Source organism: Orycteropus afer, unplaced genomic scaffold (genome assembly GCF_000298275.1).
Source record: "Orycteropus afer afer isolate SDZICR_OR568_19922 unplaced genomic scaffold, OryAfe1.0 scaffold00043, whole genome shotgun sequence".
Taxonomy (NCBI): domain Eukaryota; kingdom Metazoa; phylum Chordata; class Mammalia; order Tubulidentata; family Orycteropodidae; genus Orycteropus; species Orycteropus afer.
This window is the reverse complement of record NW_006921630.1, coordinates 5,376,229-5,392,605: the sequence shown is the minus strand read 5'-3', so window position 1 is coordinate 5,392,605 and position 16,377 is coordinate 5,376,229. Positions and strand designations below refer to the sequence as shown.

At 40.7% G+C, this 16,377-nt stretch overlaps 1 protein-coding gene across 1 annotated transcript in view; it reads right to left on the bottom strand.

The window, feature by feature from the left end:
* Positions 1–16,377, bottom strand: part of AXDND1 (axonemal dynein light chain domain containing 1) — a gene marked incomplete at its 3' end in the record, with an annotated part of 381,147 nt that overhangs the window by 252,305 nt on the left and 112,465 nt on the right. The window contains 1 exon segment of the mRNA XM_007937629.1: positions 4,605–4,745. Within this exon segment, the coding sequence (XP_007935820.1) occupies positions 4,605–4,745 (141 nt within the window).

The window sequence follows — 16,377 nt, the reverse complement described above, 5'->3', positions numbered from 1 at the left end:
GCAATCCTACTTCCGTAGTGATACTGCCTCGGAAACCCAAGGAGGGGTCGCTATGAGTCAGGGCTGACTCGACGGCACATAACAACAACATAACAACATCCTCAGTCACTTGAAATATCCAAAATGGCCACCACTTATAAACATTCAAAATGGCTGAGCCCCTGGTCACTTTAAATATCCAAAATGGCTGCCACTTGTAAACATTCAAAATGGCTGCACCCTCAATCACATTAAATATCCAAAATGGCTGCTGTGTGTAAACAATCAAAATGGCTGTGCCCTCTGTACAGCAGAAAGCCACAGCTCAGGTTGTCTCCCTCCTTGCTGTTTCCCTTCCTTGTCAAAGGCCACCAGAGCAGTTGTCCCTGCAGCCCTTGGTGACTAGGACTGATTGATCTTTAGGTCAATTCTCAGGTCCCAACACCATTTGGAAATATTCAGGTTGTTGGTTTCATCAGAGTAGCTGACAGTCTACAGCTCCAACTGTCTCTGTACTCACTGTTTTCCTTCAGGTTTTACACTAGTCGGTGCCTAATCCACTTCTGTATAGTTCCTTTCAAAGCCCAGGGTTTTGGGATTATCTTCTGTATCTCTGTCAATTGGTTTTTCTTTTCTTTGTTGAAGAGGGTCTGTGTCGCTTGTCTGCCTATTCCTCCAACTTACCGGAAGTCCCACTCTATTGTTCAGATGGTATCTACATTCAGGGGGGATATTATCAAGGTCATATTTTGGCTCTTGTGCACTTGTTTGAATTGTCTTTAACTTCAAGTTGAACTTTCATATGAGCAGTTGATGGTCTGTTCCACAATCAGCTCCTGGCCTTGTTTTGGCTGAAGATACTGAGCTTTTCCATTGCCTCTTGCCACAGATGTAGTCGGTCTGATTCCTGTGTACTCCATTTGGCAAAGTCCATGTGTATAGCCACTATTTGTTTTGTTGATAAAAGGTATTTGCAATGAATAAGTCATTGGTCCTGCAAAATTCTATCATGCAATCTCCAGTGTTATTTCTATCACCAAGGCCAAACTTTCCAACTACTGGTGATTCTTTTTTGTTTCTAACTTTTGCATTCCAATCTCCAGTGATAATCAGCACTTCTTGATTGCATGTTCAGTCCATTTCACACTGCAGAAGTTGGTAAAAATCTTCAATTTCCTCATCTTTGGCAATAGTGGTTGGTGCATAAATTTGAATAGTAGTAGTAGTAGTAGTAGTAATCTGCCTTCCTTGTAGGCATATGGATATTATCCTATCACTGACAGCATTTTACTTCAGGATAGCTCTTGAAACTTTCTTCATGATGATGAAATGCCATGCCATTCCTCTTCAACTTGTCACTCCCAGCATAGTAGATCATATGGTTGTCTGATTCAAAATGGCTAACACCAGTCCACTTCAGCTCACTAATTCCTAGGATATCAATCTTTATGCGTTCCATTTAATTTCTGACAACTTCCAATTTTCCTTGATTCATACTTTTTACGTTCCATGTTCTGATTATTAATGGATGTTCACAGCTGTTTCTCCTCATTTTGAGTCATGCCACATCAGCAAATGGAGGTCCCAAAAACTTTATTTTATCCATATCATTAAGGTTGGTTCTACTAGGATGAGGCAGCTCTTTCCCAATCATATTCTGAGTGCCTTCCGATGTGAGGGGCTCATCTTCCGGCACAGTATCAGACAGTGTTTCAGAGCTATTCATAAAGTTGTCCAGTAATATATCTGACAGTGTTTCACTGTGTTCTGGCCACCTAGTGCTGCTCTGATAAGAATACACCACAAATGGGATGGCTTAAACAAACAGGAGTCTATTCTCTCACAGTTTGGAGGCTTTAAGTCCAAATTCAAAGTGCCAGGGTCTAGCGCTGTGTGAAAGCCCCTTGACCTTGGGCTTCAGCTCTGCCTCCTGCTCCTGCCCCACTGAAGCTAGAGGCATCTCTTCACTCAGGCAGCTACTGGCTAATGAGGTTAACAAGCCCATGGGCAACAAATAAAATGTCACTGTCCTGATGTTAGCAAACAACACAGCAGGCCATTAATTCAACTCTATTTTAAGTCCTAAGGTCAGCAGAGCATGGCAGCCTCCTGAACAATGATGACACAGCTACACAGAGTCCAAGTGTGCCATAAGCTAGAGACCATTCCCAAAGCTATTTCTTATATATGGGAAGCAGACCACATACCCAAAGCAGCTACTCAGCTGCTCGTGGTAGATCCCACTATGGAGATGATTGCCAGTCTCATCATGGGGAAAACTACCACCAGCTGCCCAGCCACTCAACCAGGCCCAGCCAAGCTGACACACAAACATAACCACCACAATTCCATCCCTTGTCAACTTGGCACCTGTACAGATCTTCAATGGGTGGTATCTGTACAGGTCTTCTCCACTGAGTGGCTCCAGTCCCCTAGTTCCTGAGCAGTGACCTCACCCCCTGGGCCTGGTGGGGCCTGTTCCTCTCCTTCTTGTGCATGGCAGCCCCGCTCCCTCACTCCTGGGCAGTGGCTATGGCTCCATCCCACTGGCTCACATGAACAAGCAGCCCCACACTCCAGAACCAAGTTAGTGAAGGTTTGGCTCTTTGAAACCTAGGGGGCTATGGTAGTTCCACCCCCAAAGGCCATGGTCCTACCCTTTCAGGCTGAGGCAGCTCTGCTTCCATTTCCTTGGTCTCCCTGCTTCTGCCAATTAATGCTGAAGGCAACCCACTCCACTGGAAAACTTCCTGCCCAAAAAGCACTCAGCTTTCTTGCTCCATGGGTCGGCCAACCTGCTACTCCACTTCAAGCCAGTCTATTCTACCAATTAATACCCAAAGGCAACCCACTCCACCAGTAAGCCACCTGCACAATGGCACCTGGTTTTCTCCTCCGTGGGCTGGTAAGTCTGTTACTGTTTAATGCCAATCTCTGGGCTTGCCATCTGCCATCTTTCATGCTGGTTTCTCAGCTCTGCTCCTGCCATCTCTAATGCTGGTCTCTTAGCTCTGCTCCTTCTGTCTCTCATGCTGCATGCCAGGTGTCTCTGCCAGGGTCTCTAGTCAAGGACGCATTCCACTCCTGTTTCCAGTTTTGGTATCTGTCAGAGCAGCACCCCACTCTCTCGGTACCAAGTTCTGTTCTGGTTACCTAGTGCCACTCTGACAAGAGTATACCACAAATGGGATGACTTAAACAAACAGGAGTTTATTCTCTCACAGTTTGGAGGGTTTAACTCCAACTTCAAAGTGCCAGGGTCTAGGGGCTGTAAGAAAGCCCCTGGACCTTGGGCTTCAGCTCTGCCTCTTGCTCCCAGCCAACTGAAGTGAGAGGCAGCTCTTCACTCAAGCAGCTACTGGCTGCTGAGGCTAACAAGCCCATGGTCAACAAATAAAATGGCATAGTCCTGATGTTACCAAACCACATGGCATGCCATTAATTCAACTCCATTGTAAGTCCCAAGGTTGGCAGAGCATGGCAGGCTGCTGAACAATGACACAGCTACACACAGGGTCCAAGCAAGCCATAAGCTAAAGACCATTCCCAAAGCTGCTTCTTATATACGGGAAGCAGACCACATGCCCAAAGCAGCTACTCAGCTGCTTGTGATAGATCCCACTATGGAGATGATTGCCAGTCTCATAATGGGGAATAACTACCATAGGGGCTAAGACACTTGCCTGCTAACCAGACGGCTGGTGGTTCAAACCCACCAGCCACTCCTCGGAAGAAAGGTTGGGCAATCCTACTTCCGTAGTGATACTGCCTCGGAAACCCAAGGAGGGGTCGCTATGAGTTGGGGCCGACTCCACGGCACATAACAACATAACAACAACTGCCCAGCCATTAAACCAGGCCCAGCCAAGTTGACACACAAACATAACCACCACACACTGCTATTCATAAGGTTTTCTCTGGCCAATTCTTTGAAAAGTGGATGGCTTCTTCTTCTGTCTCAGACTGGAATCTCCACCAAAATCCGTTACCATGGGCAACCCTGCTGGCATTTGAAACACCAGTGGCACAGCCTCTAGCCTTACAGCAACATGCAAGCCACCACTGTATGACAAACTGACAGACAAGTTCATCTTCCTTAGCTGTTCCAAACTCCTCTGCCCAGTTCCTGGCCTTCCACCTTACCTGTATCCAACCGTCAGCCCTGGCTTCTGGCTTCCTGCCTAGACCTCTTTTTCTCCTTACTTGTATCTATCCGTCGATCCCTGGCTTCCTGCCTCCTCCTCCCTTGGGGCTCTCTCATATCTAATCTATATAAAAAAAAAAAAAAAACTCACTGCTGTTGAGTAGGATCTGACTCATAGCGACCCCTCCTTGGGTTTCTGAGGCGGTATTACTATGAAAGTAGATTGCTCAATCTTCCTTCTGAGGAGTGGCTGTTGGGTTCAAAAACCCCCAGCTTTCTGGTTAGCAGTCAAATTCCTTAGGCACTATGGCACCAGAGGTCCCATATCTAATCTATACTCAGTTCTTTTTGTTCTCTTGCTAAACATGAAAGGAGGACAAAAGAGTCCTCAGCTTTAACCAATCCACTTTCCTTAAATACTTTTTACTCTCTTTAAAGATGTGGCTCTGACTTTTGTGTTTAAGATAATCACAGTTCTTACCTGGTCAGTTCCTCAATAACATTCTTGAAATTGTACAATTCTTCTAAAATGCGCTGGTCCATCACTCGCTGAGTCACTAAATCTTTGTAGAATTCAATCATCTGCCGTGCAATGTGGTCAAGCATTTGTACATACCTCTCTCTGCATAAGGAAGAAGGTACACAGACATCATACAGAAGGAAAGGAGAAAAATCCAAACCAAATCCACTGCCACTGAGTGGATTGCAACTTACAACAAGCTTTTACAACAGAGTAGAACTACCCCATATAGTTTCAAAGGCTGTAAATCTTTACGGAAGCAGAGATAAAATAATTTTAGGGAAGGAAATGGGAAACAATCACAAAAGATATGTGGGGAGAATGAGAAAAAGAAAGGAATCTAGGCTGTGTATTTCTATTACACTCATGCAAGTGAATGAACAATTGAGAACTATAACTAGAACCATAAATATTTGGCATATCTGTCTTGTTGTTGTTGTTGTTATGTGTCATTGAGTCCTTGAGTCAGCCCCAACTCATAGTGACCTGAGGTAGTATCACTATGGAAATAGATTGTCCAACCTTCCTTCTGAGGAGTGGTTGGGTGGGTGTCTTAGATGTGAGATAAAAATAATGACTTGTTTTATTTCTTCTTCTAGATTATAAAGTCTATGAGACTAGAAACTTATGTCATATGTTTGCATCTTTACATCATTGAAGAGAGTGCCTTGAATACTGTGAGAGTTTGGTAAATAATTGAATCTACGAGTAAAACCGCTTTTCTCAAATTGACCAAAATGTAAAATGACACCATTACCAATTAAAGAAATACCTTAAGATACAAAGAAGCCATTTCTTTTGCTTCTGAATAAAGCCAAATGAAATATTTGGAAATGATCACAGATGGAAAATTACAGAGACCACACTAAGCAGCCTTCATTTATATTAAAAAGTGATCTAGGTATTATATCTTAAGCCTGAGGTTTTAAACTGTACTATCTGTCATTTGAAATGGCCATTTAATCTAATCTCTCACCCACTGACAGAAAGGTTGTCACTGACAACCATAGGATTATCCAGTCCTTAATTAATTAAAGTGACTGACACTGAAAAATTAAACAAGATCACACTATACACAAAAATATCTCAAGATAGATCAAAGATCTAAAGGTAAAATCCAAAACTATAAAGTTCATCAAAGATAAAATAGGGGCAAACTTAGAGGTCCTAATATATGGCATAAATAGACTATCAAGCATAACACAAAATGCACAAACAGCAGAAGAGAAACTAGAAGAATGGGATCTTCTAAAAACTAAATTCTTATGTGCATCAAAAGACTCCTCCAAAAGGGTAAAAAAAGAACCTACAGATTGGGAAAAAATATTTGGCTATGACACAACTGAGAAGGGACTTATCTCTAAAATTTATAGAAAACTTCAATACCTCAACATCAAAAAGGCAAACAATCTACTTCAAAAATGGGCACTTTACCAAAGAAGATATTCAGGTGGCCAAAAAGTACAAGAAGAAATACTCATGATCATTAGCCATTAAAAAAACCAAACTCACTGCTGTCGAGTCGACTCTGACTCATTGCGACCCCTCCTTGGGTTTCCAAGGCAGTATATCTAGGGACGTAGATTGCCCAATCGTCCTTCTGAGGAGTGGCTGGTGGATTTGAACCACCAACCTTCTGGTTATCAGTCAAATGCCTAAGGGACTAGGCCACCAGAGATGCAAATCAAAACAATAATGAGCTATCACCTCAACCCAGCAATAATAGCAAAGTTCAACGAGACAGAAAACAGCAAATGCTGGCAGGGGTGTAGAGAGATTGGAACTCTCATACACTGCTGATGGGACTGTAAAATGGTACAACCACTGTGAAAAATAGTACAGAGCTTTCTTAGAAAGGTGGAAATAGAAAATACTATTTAATCCACTAATCTCATTACTAGGAATATATCATAAAGAGGTGAGATCCAGGACAAGAATAGATATATACACACTCATGTTTATTGCAGCACTAGTGCCTAAGACATTTGACTGCTAACCAGAAGGCTGGCAGTTCAAACCCACCAGCCACTCCTCGGAAGGAAGGTTGGGCAATCTACTTCTGTAGTGATAACACCTTGGAAACCCATGGAAGGATCGCTATGAGTCGGATCTGACTCGATGGCAGTGAGTTTGCTTTTTTTAACAGATAGAAACAAACTAAATGCCCATCAAGAGTTGAAAGAATAATTAAACTATGGTACATAGTTTGCCACATTAAAGAATAATAAAGAATCAGTGAATCACCTCATAATGTGGATGAACTTGGAGGACATTATACTGAGTGAAACAAGTCAGTCACAGAAGGACAACTATTATATGAGTCCATCATTAAAAAAGTCAAGGAAAGGTTTATACAAGGAAGGAAATTTTCTTTGTTGTTACTAGGGATGAGAGGGGAGGGAAAATAGATGGATAATTAAAGGACAAGTCTGATATGGGTGAAGGAAAAACCAATATAACAAAATTGTGTGACTAGCACAATATCACCAAGGAAAAGGAAGATACGAGAGGTGCACAAGAGGTACGAACAACAAAGATAAATACTATTGCCATGCTGCATTATCATTAATAGCAAACACTAATCTATAGGTGGATACATAAGTAGACAGGTATGGAGAAGCAAATGGGAATATACCCACCACCACACATAGGTTTGGCAGACCATATTCCTACACACGTACTTGTATGTACTATAAAAAATGTCCATATGCAGGTGGCAACGTTAGGATAACTTCTTAGGCACAAAGGGAGTGGGTCACTGGGCCTGCAGGCTGGGGACCATGGTCATGGGAAACATCAAGCTCAATTGACATAATCTGAAAATTATGTTCAAAATTATTGTTCTAACAAAAATATTGTTCTACATCTTACTTCACTGAGTAGCAAGTGGGGTCTCAAAAGCTTGCGAGAAGCCATCTAAGTGGCAACTACTGGTCTCTCCCCATCTAGGGTAAAGAAAAGTGAAGAAAATCAAAGATGCATGGAAACCGTCCAGAAGACTAATGGACTATGAGAACCTCAGCCTATATGACCCTGAGCCCAGAACTAAATAGTATCCAGCTGCCAATGCCAACCATTCGGAAAGGGATCAAAATTGGAGATCCTGGATAGAGTTGGAGAAAAAATCAATTAAAAAAAAAAAAATCCCACAGCCTTCCTGATCTGACAGAGACTGGTGAAACCACTGAGACTATGGCCCCAAGTCACCCTTCGAACCTGGAGTTGAATTTACTCCCATGGCTTAACTCTCAACCAGACAACAGACAGGCTAAACACCTACACCAGGGAGATGCACTTCTTAGAACAATCAACAATGGGAGATCAGGAGGGCAGAATTTGCACAGAGAGGAAGATAGGGAGGCAGGAATATACAGGCAAGAACAACACAGGGAAAGGGTAACCATAGGGAGGATGTGGGAGGTGACATGTTACACTGCAGGGAATGTAACCAGTATCACAAAACAACATTTGTATAAACTGTTGGATGTACAACGAATCTACTCTTAAAGTTTCACTCAAATCACAATAAAAAGTTAAAATAAATAAATAAATAAATTGAGTAGCACTTTATCAGTTCAGTGTGAAACTAATATATTGGAAAATACTAATTTTAAAGAACACCTGCTTTAGGACTTTCATTCCTGGCAATACAGGGAACTATAATTCTGAAGGGCCCTCCTATTACCACACAATTAGATCAACGATATAGCATACTTTACAAAGCTTTACTGGGCTCAGAGGAACAAACAGAAGCCTCTAAGGATGAATAAACAAAGAAACAAAATACAATAAACTAAAAATGGGATTTTCTCACAGATCCCTGTAAGAATGGTGGGGTGTTTGGCAGGATTACAGTAATCAGATCCAAGATTAGGGTTACTTCCAGGAAAAATACCAAAACTGGGACCCACAGACTCAGCCTTAGACCAATTACAAAGTAGAGGACCTGAGCACAGGACTACTGTATGAAACCATAATTAGAAAAGGGAATAAATTCAAATCCTCTTTTGATGAGAGCATCTCTGCTTTAAGCACTGAGAAGTTCATGATTAAGATCACCTAAATATTAGCTCACAAGAAAAGCCTGGAAAATACTCATGTAACTAAATCATCATTGATCAGAGTAAGAATAAACAAAAAATATAATTAGTTAGATACCTAAGGTCTTCATATATTAGAATTATCAGATTAGAATATAAAACAACTATGTATGGAATGTTTCCACCACTCATCATCAGTTTGTTGTACTGTGGTGGCTTGTGTGTTGCTGCAATGCTAGAAGCTACACCATTGGTATTTCAAATATAAGCAGGGTAACCAATTGGTGAACATGTTTCAGCGGAGCTTTCAGACTAAAAGAGACTTCTTCCTAGAAGGATGTGGGCAGTTCTACTTCTGAAAAAACTTTGCTCACTAAAAATCTTAAGAATAGCAGGAAAACACTATCTAATATGCTGAAAGAAGATGGAAGACACTCAAAATATAACTAGGGAAGAGATGCCTTCTCAAAGTAGCCCCACTACCATCAAGTCGATTCTGACTCACAGTGACCCCACTGGGCTCCCAACGCTGTCAATCTTTACGGAAGTAGATTGTCTCATCTTCCTCCTACAGAGCAGCGGGTGGGTTTGAAATGCTGACCTTCTGGTTAGCAGCCAAGTGTCTTACCCACCATGCCACCAGAGCTCCTCAAAGTAGAGTTAGCCTTAATGAGGTGGATGGAGTAAAGTTTTGGGACCTTCATTTGCTTATGTGTCACAACTCAAAACGAGAAAAAACAACTGCAAACATCCATTAATAATCAGAACACAGAATGTACAGAGTATGAATCTAGGAAAACTCAAAGTTGTGAAAGGTGAAATGGAACACATATATATTAATATCCTGTGCATTAGTGAGCTGAAATGGATGGTATTGGCCATTTTGAACTGGACAATCATAAGGTCTACTATGCCATGAATGACAAATTAAAGAGGAATAGTGTCAAAAAGAACATTGCAAGATTGATCCTCAAACAAGGTTGTAGTAACTCCTTGGCCACATCAGCTAGCTGGAGGGAGTGAGTAGTTGGACCTGTGGGCTTGGGGACCATGGTCCCAAGGGACATCAAGATCAACTGGCATACCATACTACACAAAAACATTGTTCCAAGAGCTGACAAGGGACAAGGTTGTGGTCACGGCTTGGTCACAGCCAGCTACCCAGAGGGACTGAGTAGTTGAATCTGCGGGCTTGGGACCATAGTCACAGGGGACATCAAGCTTAATTGGCATAACATACTATACAAAACATTGTTCCACCTCCTACTTTGGCGAGTAGTGACTGGGATCTTAAAAGCTAGCAAGCTGCCATCTAGATGCAACGATGGGTCTCTACTCATCTAGAGCAAAGAAGAATGAAGAAAACCAAAATTCATGGAAACAATTAGTCCTAGAAACTGGTACACCATCCGATTTGCAGCCTATATGATTATGAGACCAGAAGAACTAAATGGTGCCCGGTTACCACTGTCATCCATTTGGAAGGGAATCTATATAGGAGATCCTTGATAGAGAGGGAGAACAATGTGAAACAAAACTCAAAATCATTTGGAGAAAAAAAAAGGGGCAGGAGGGTTGACCAGGTTTGCTGGTCCGATAGAGCCTGGTGAAACCACTGAGACCATGGCCCCTAGCTGCCCTTCGGGTCTGGAATTGAACCCACACCTGTGGTTTCCAGCCAAACAAAAGACAGGCATATGAGTGGAACATTTACCTCAAGTAGATACACTCCTTCAAGAGAACAATCATGGGAGAAAGAAGGGCTGCTTATGCACAGGGAAACAGCTCAGGGGGCAGGAGTGCATGGAGGGATGGACACAGGGAAGAGGTAACTATGGGGAGGAAGTGGGAGGGGAGCTGTTGCATTGTGGTAAACTGTGATCAATGTCATGAGACAAAGTATATGTGAACTGCTGTATGGAAATTGAATTTGCTCTGTAAACCTTCACCCAAATCACAAAAAAAAAAAAAAAAAAAAGTTCCACATCCTACTTTGGTGAGTAGCTATTGGGATCTTGAAAGCTTGCAAGCGGCCTTCTAGATGCAACAATGGGTCTCTCCACATCCAGAGCAAAGAAGAATTAAGAAAACAAAAGATGCATAGAAACAATTAGTCCAAGGGACTGGTACATCATGTGATCTGCAGCCTATATGACAGTGAGACCAGAAGAACTAGATGGTGCCTGGCTACCACTGTCAACCAGAGAGGGATCTGTGTAGGAGATCCTGGATAGAGTGGGAGAACAATGCGGAACAAAACTCAAAATTATATATATATAAAAGCTTGCTGGTCTGACAAAGCCTGGTGAAGCCCCTGAGACTATGGCCCCTAGCTGCCCTTCAGGTCTGGAATTGAACTTACTCCTGTGGCTTCCAGTCAGATAAAAGACCAGCATGTGGAGTGAACATTAACGTCAGGTAGATACACTCCTTGTACAGATCAATCATGGGAGAACAGAAGGGCAATATATGCACAGGAAGACAACTTGGGGCACAGGAGTGCATGAGAGGGAAGGCAGAGGGAAAAGGTAAGTACAAGGAGGAAGTGGAAAGAGAGCTGTTACATTGTTGGAAATTACAGTCAATGTCATGAGACAAAATGTGTATGAACTGCTATATGGAAAATGAAATTGCTCTGTAAACTTTCACCCAAATCACAATAAAAATTAAAAGAAAAAAAAAAGATTGATTCTGAAGTACACTGTTGTCAGTGATAGGATAATATCCATATGCCTACAAGGAACACTAGTTAATACTACTATCATTTATGCACCAACCACTAAAGCAAACAATGAAGAAACTGAAAATTTTTACCAACTTCTACAGTCTGAAATTATCAAACATGCAGTTAAGGTGCATTGATAATTACTGGTAACTGGACTGCAAAAGTTGGAAACAAAAAAAGTATCATAAATCAGAAAATATGAACCTGGTGATAGAAAAGATGATGGAGATCTCATGAAAGAATTTTGCAAGACCAACAACATATTCACTGCAAATACCTTTCTTCAATATCATAAATGGTCACTATACCCATGGACCTCACCAGATGCAATACACAGGAATCAAATAACTACATCTGTGGAAAAAGATGATGAAGAAGGTCAATATTATCAGTCAGAACAAGGCCAGGGGCTGACTGTGGAACAAAGCATCAATTGCTCATGTGCAATTTAAAGTAGAACCTGAAGAAAATTTTAAAAAGTCCATGAGAGTCAAAATGTGACCTTCAGTATATCCCACCTGAACTTAAAGATCATCTGAAGAATAGATGGGATGCACTGAACACCTGTGACCAAAGACTGGACAAGCTGTGGATGACATCAAGGACATCACACATGAAGAAAGCAAAAGGTCATTAAAAAGACAAGAAATTAATAAAATACCAAAAAGGATGTCAGAAGAGACTCTGAAACTTGCTCTTGAATAATACTAATAATAGTAGAGTAGCTAAAGCGAATGGAAGAAATGATGAAATAAAAGATTTGAACTGAAGATTTCAAAGTGTGGCTTGAGAAGATAAAATCAAGTATTATGATGAAATGTGCAAAGACATGGAATTGGAAAATCAAAGAAAACATGCTCAGCATTTCTTAAGCAGAAAGAACTGAAGAAAAAATTCAAGCCTTGAGTTGCAATACTGAAGGATTCTATGGGCAAAATACTGAATGATGCAGGATGCATTAAAAGAAGATGGAAAGGATATACAAAGTCATTGTACCAAAAACAATCTGAAGAGATAGTATATGACCAAGAAGTGATGGTACTGAAGGAAGAAGTCCAAGCTGCACTGAAGTACCTGATAAAAAAAAGGCTGCAGGAACTGATGGAACACCCATTGATGAGTTTCAATAAATAGATACAGCACGGGGGTGTTCATTCATCTATGAGAAGAAATTTGGAAGACCTGGGCAACCAACTGGAAGAAATCCAAATCTTTGCCCATTCCAAAGGTGACTCAGCAGAATGAAGAAATTATAGAACATGATCACTAATATGACACACAAGTAAAATTTTGATGGAGATAATTCAAAAACAGTTGCAGCAGGGAGCTGTCAGAATCAAAGCTGGATTCTGAAGAGGGTGTAGAATGAGGGACTGTTGTTGTTAGTTGCAGTCGAGTCAATTCCTGCTCACAGCAATCCTACATAAAACAGAACAAAACAATGCCTGGTCCTGTACCATTCTCACAATCCTTTCTATGCTTGAGCCCATTGTTGCAGCCACTGTGTCAGTCCATCTTGTTGAAGGTCTTCCCCTTTTTCTATGACCTCTGCTTTGCCAAACATGATATCCTTCTCCAGGGACTGGTCCCTTTGACTACATTACCAAAGTAGGTGAGATGAAGTCTGTCCATTCTCATCTCTAAGGAACATTCTGGCTGCACTTCTTCCAGGATAGATTTGTTAGTTCTTCTGGCAGTCCATAGTACTTTCGGTATTCTCTGCCAACACCACAACTCAAAAGCATCAACTTTTCTTCTGTTTTCCTTATTTATTGTCCAGCTTTCACATGTCTAAGAGGCTATTGAAAATGCCATGGCTTGGGTTAGACACAACTTAGTCTTCAAACATATATCTTTGCTCTTCAGCACTTTAAAGAAGTCTTGCAGCAGATGTGCCCACTGCAATATGCTGTCTATTTCTTGACTTCTGCTTCCATGGATGGTGACTGTGGAACCAAATAACATGAAATCTTTGACAACTTCAATCCTTTCTCCATTTATCATGATATTGCTTACTGGGCCAATTGTGAGGATTTTTGTTTTATGTTGAGGTATAATTCATATTGCAGACTGTAGTTTAATCTTCATCAGTAAGTGCTTTAAGTCATCTTCATTTTCAGCAAGCAAGGCTGTGTCATTTGCATATTGCAGGCTGTTAATTAGTCTTCCTCCAATCCTGATGCCATGTTTCTCTTCATATGCTCCAGCTTCTGAGTTTATTTGCTCAGCATACAGATTGAACAAGTATGGTAAAAGGATACAACCCTGATGTACCCCCTTCCTGATTTTAAACCATGTAGAATTCCCCTTGTTCTGTTCTAACAAATAGGTTCCTCATGAGCATAATTAAGTATTATAGAATTCCCATTCTTCTCAATGTTATCCATAATTTGTTATGATCCACACAGTCGGATGTTTTGCATAGTCAATAAAATACAAGTAAACATCTTTGCTCTTCAACACTTTAAAGAGATCTTTTGCAGCAGATGTGCCTAGCACAATGTCTTTACATAGTCAAGAAAACACAGGTAAACAGTTTTCTCATATTCTTTGCTTTACCCAAGGTCTATCTGATATCAGCAATGACATCCCTCATTTCCCCCAATCATCTGTCACCTTGTCATACTCTGGTGGCATGCATGTTGCTATGAGGCTGGAGGCTGTGCCACCAGTATTTCAGGTATCACCAGGGTCACCCAAGGTGAACAGGTTTCAGCAGAGCTTCCAAAAGACTGGGGAGAAGAATGGGGCATCCACTTCTCAAAGAACTGGACACTGAAAACCTTATGAACAGCAGCAAAATGCTATCTTATATATTACTGGAAAACATTATAAATAGCCCTGAAATACTGTCTGAGATAGTGCCAGATGATGAGCCCTCAGGTTGGAAGGCACTCAAAATACTACTGGAGAAGAGCTGCCTCCTCAAAGTAGAGTTCATCTTCATGATATGGATAGAATAAAGCTTTCAGGGCTTCCATTTGTTGATGTGGCATGACTCAAAATGAGAAGAAACAGCTGCAAACATCCATTAATAATCAGAACATGGAAGGTATGAAGTATGAATCTAGGAAAATTGGGAGTTGTCAAAAATGAAATGGAATGCATAAAGATTGATATCCTAGGCATTAGTGAGCTGAAATGGACTGTTCTTGGCCATTTCGACTCAGGCAATCATATGGTCTCCTATGCCAGGAATGACAAATTGAAGAGGAATGACGTGGCATTCATTGTCAAAAAGAATGTTTCAAGATACTGAAGGACAATGCTGTCAATGATAGAATAATATCCATACACCTATAAGGAAGACCAGTTAAAACTACTATTATTCAATTTTATACATCAACCACTAAAGCCAAAGATGAACTGAAAATTTTTACCAACTTAAGCAGTCTGAAGTTGACCAAACATGGAATTTAAAAAAAAAAAAAAAAAAAACACTGTAAACAAGTCAATTTCAACTCATAATGACCCCGCTGTGTAATCAAGATGTATTAATTATTACTGGTGATTGGAATGCAAAAATAGGAAACAAAGAACAATCACTAGTAGTTGCAAAATAAGGCCGTCATGACACAAATGACACTGGAGACCACATGATAAAATTTTGCAAGACCAATGACTTATTCATTGCAAATATCTTTTTTAACAACATAAGTGGTAGCTATACACGTTAACTTTGCCAGGTGGAATACACAGGAATCAGACAGACTACATCTGTGAAAAGAGGTGATGGAGAAACTCAATATCTTCAGCCAAAACAAGGCCAGGAGCTGATTGTAAAACAGACCATCAACTGCTCATATCCAAGTCCAAACTGAAGATGAAGACAATTAAAACAAGTCTGTGAGAGCCAACATATGACCTTCATTATATCCCACCTGAATTTAGAGACCTTCTGAAGAACAGATTTGAAGAAGTGAACACCAATGACCAAAAACCAAAGGAATTGTGGGATGACATCAAGAACATCATCCATATTGGTAAGAGGGAGGACTAGGCAGACAAGTGATACAGACCCTCTTCAACAAAGAAAAGAGAAACCAATTGACAGAGATACAGAAGATAATCTTAGAACCCTGAGCTTTGAAAGGAAGTATACAGAAATGGATTAGGCATCAACTAGTGGAAAAATCTGAACGAAAACAGGACCTAAGAATAAGCTCTGTTTACCAAGGACAGCAGGGACATACGGGAGGCTGACAATGGGAAACGAGCCAGGTGGTGAGTGTATAAGTGCTGCCAACTAGCAAATAGAGGAGCATAGTACCCTGCTTACTTAGATAAAATCCAAAGAAAGCAAAAATTGTGGGCAAGTCACTTCAATATACAATCAACAATTAAATATAAACACAAAAATGCCATAATGCCTCGGAGACAATAGAGCATCACAGTGCACACAAAGAAGCAAGATAATGAAGGAGAAACAAGAGACCAGAATATAGACCCAAAATAAATCCCTAAGGAGGAAGCAGCATTGGAACTGCCAGATAAGGAATTCAAAAGAATTATATTTAGGTACCTTCAATGAATTGAGAGACAGATCAAGGAAAACACTGACAAAATTGAGGAAAACACAGAGAAAACCCTACAACAATTACAAAAGACAAAACAAGAACAAAAAGAAATGATACAAAATCTACAGACAGAAATCCAGAAGATTAGTACCAAATTTTCAGAAGTAGATAACACATTGAATGGGCAAAGGAGTAGAATTAAATCCATGGAAGACAGAATTAGTGACATTGAAGGCAAATATTTCAATACTTCTTTAGAAAGTGATCAATCAGAAAAAAGATCAAGACAAAATGAAGCCTAAGGTTCATGTGGGATACCATCAAAAGGAATAACCTATGTGTAATCAGAATTCCAGAACAGGAAGAGACAAATAAAACCACAGAAAAAATGGTTGAAGATTTGTTGGAAGAGAATTTTCCTGGTATGATGAAAAATGAGAATATATCCATTT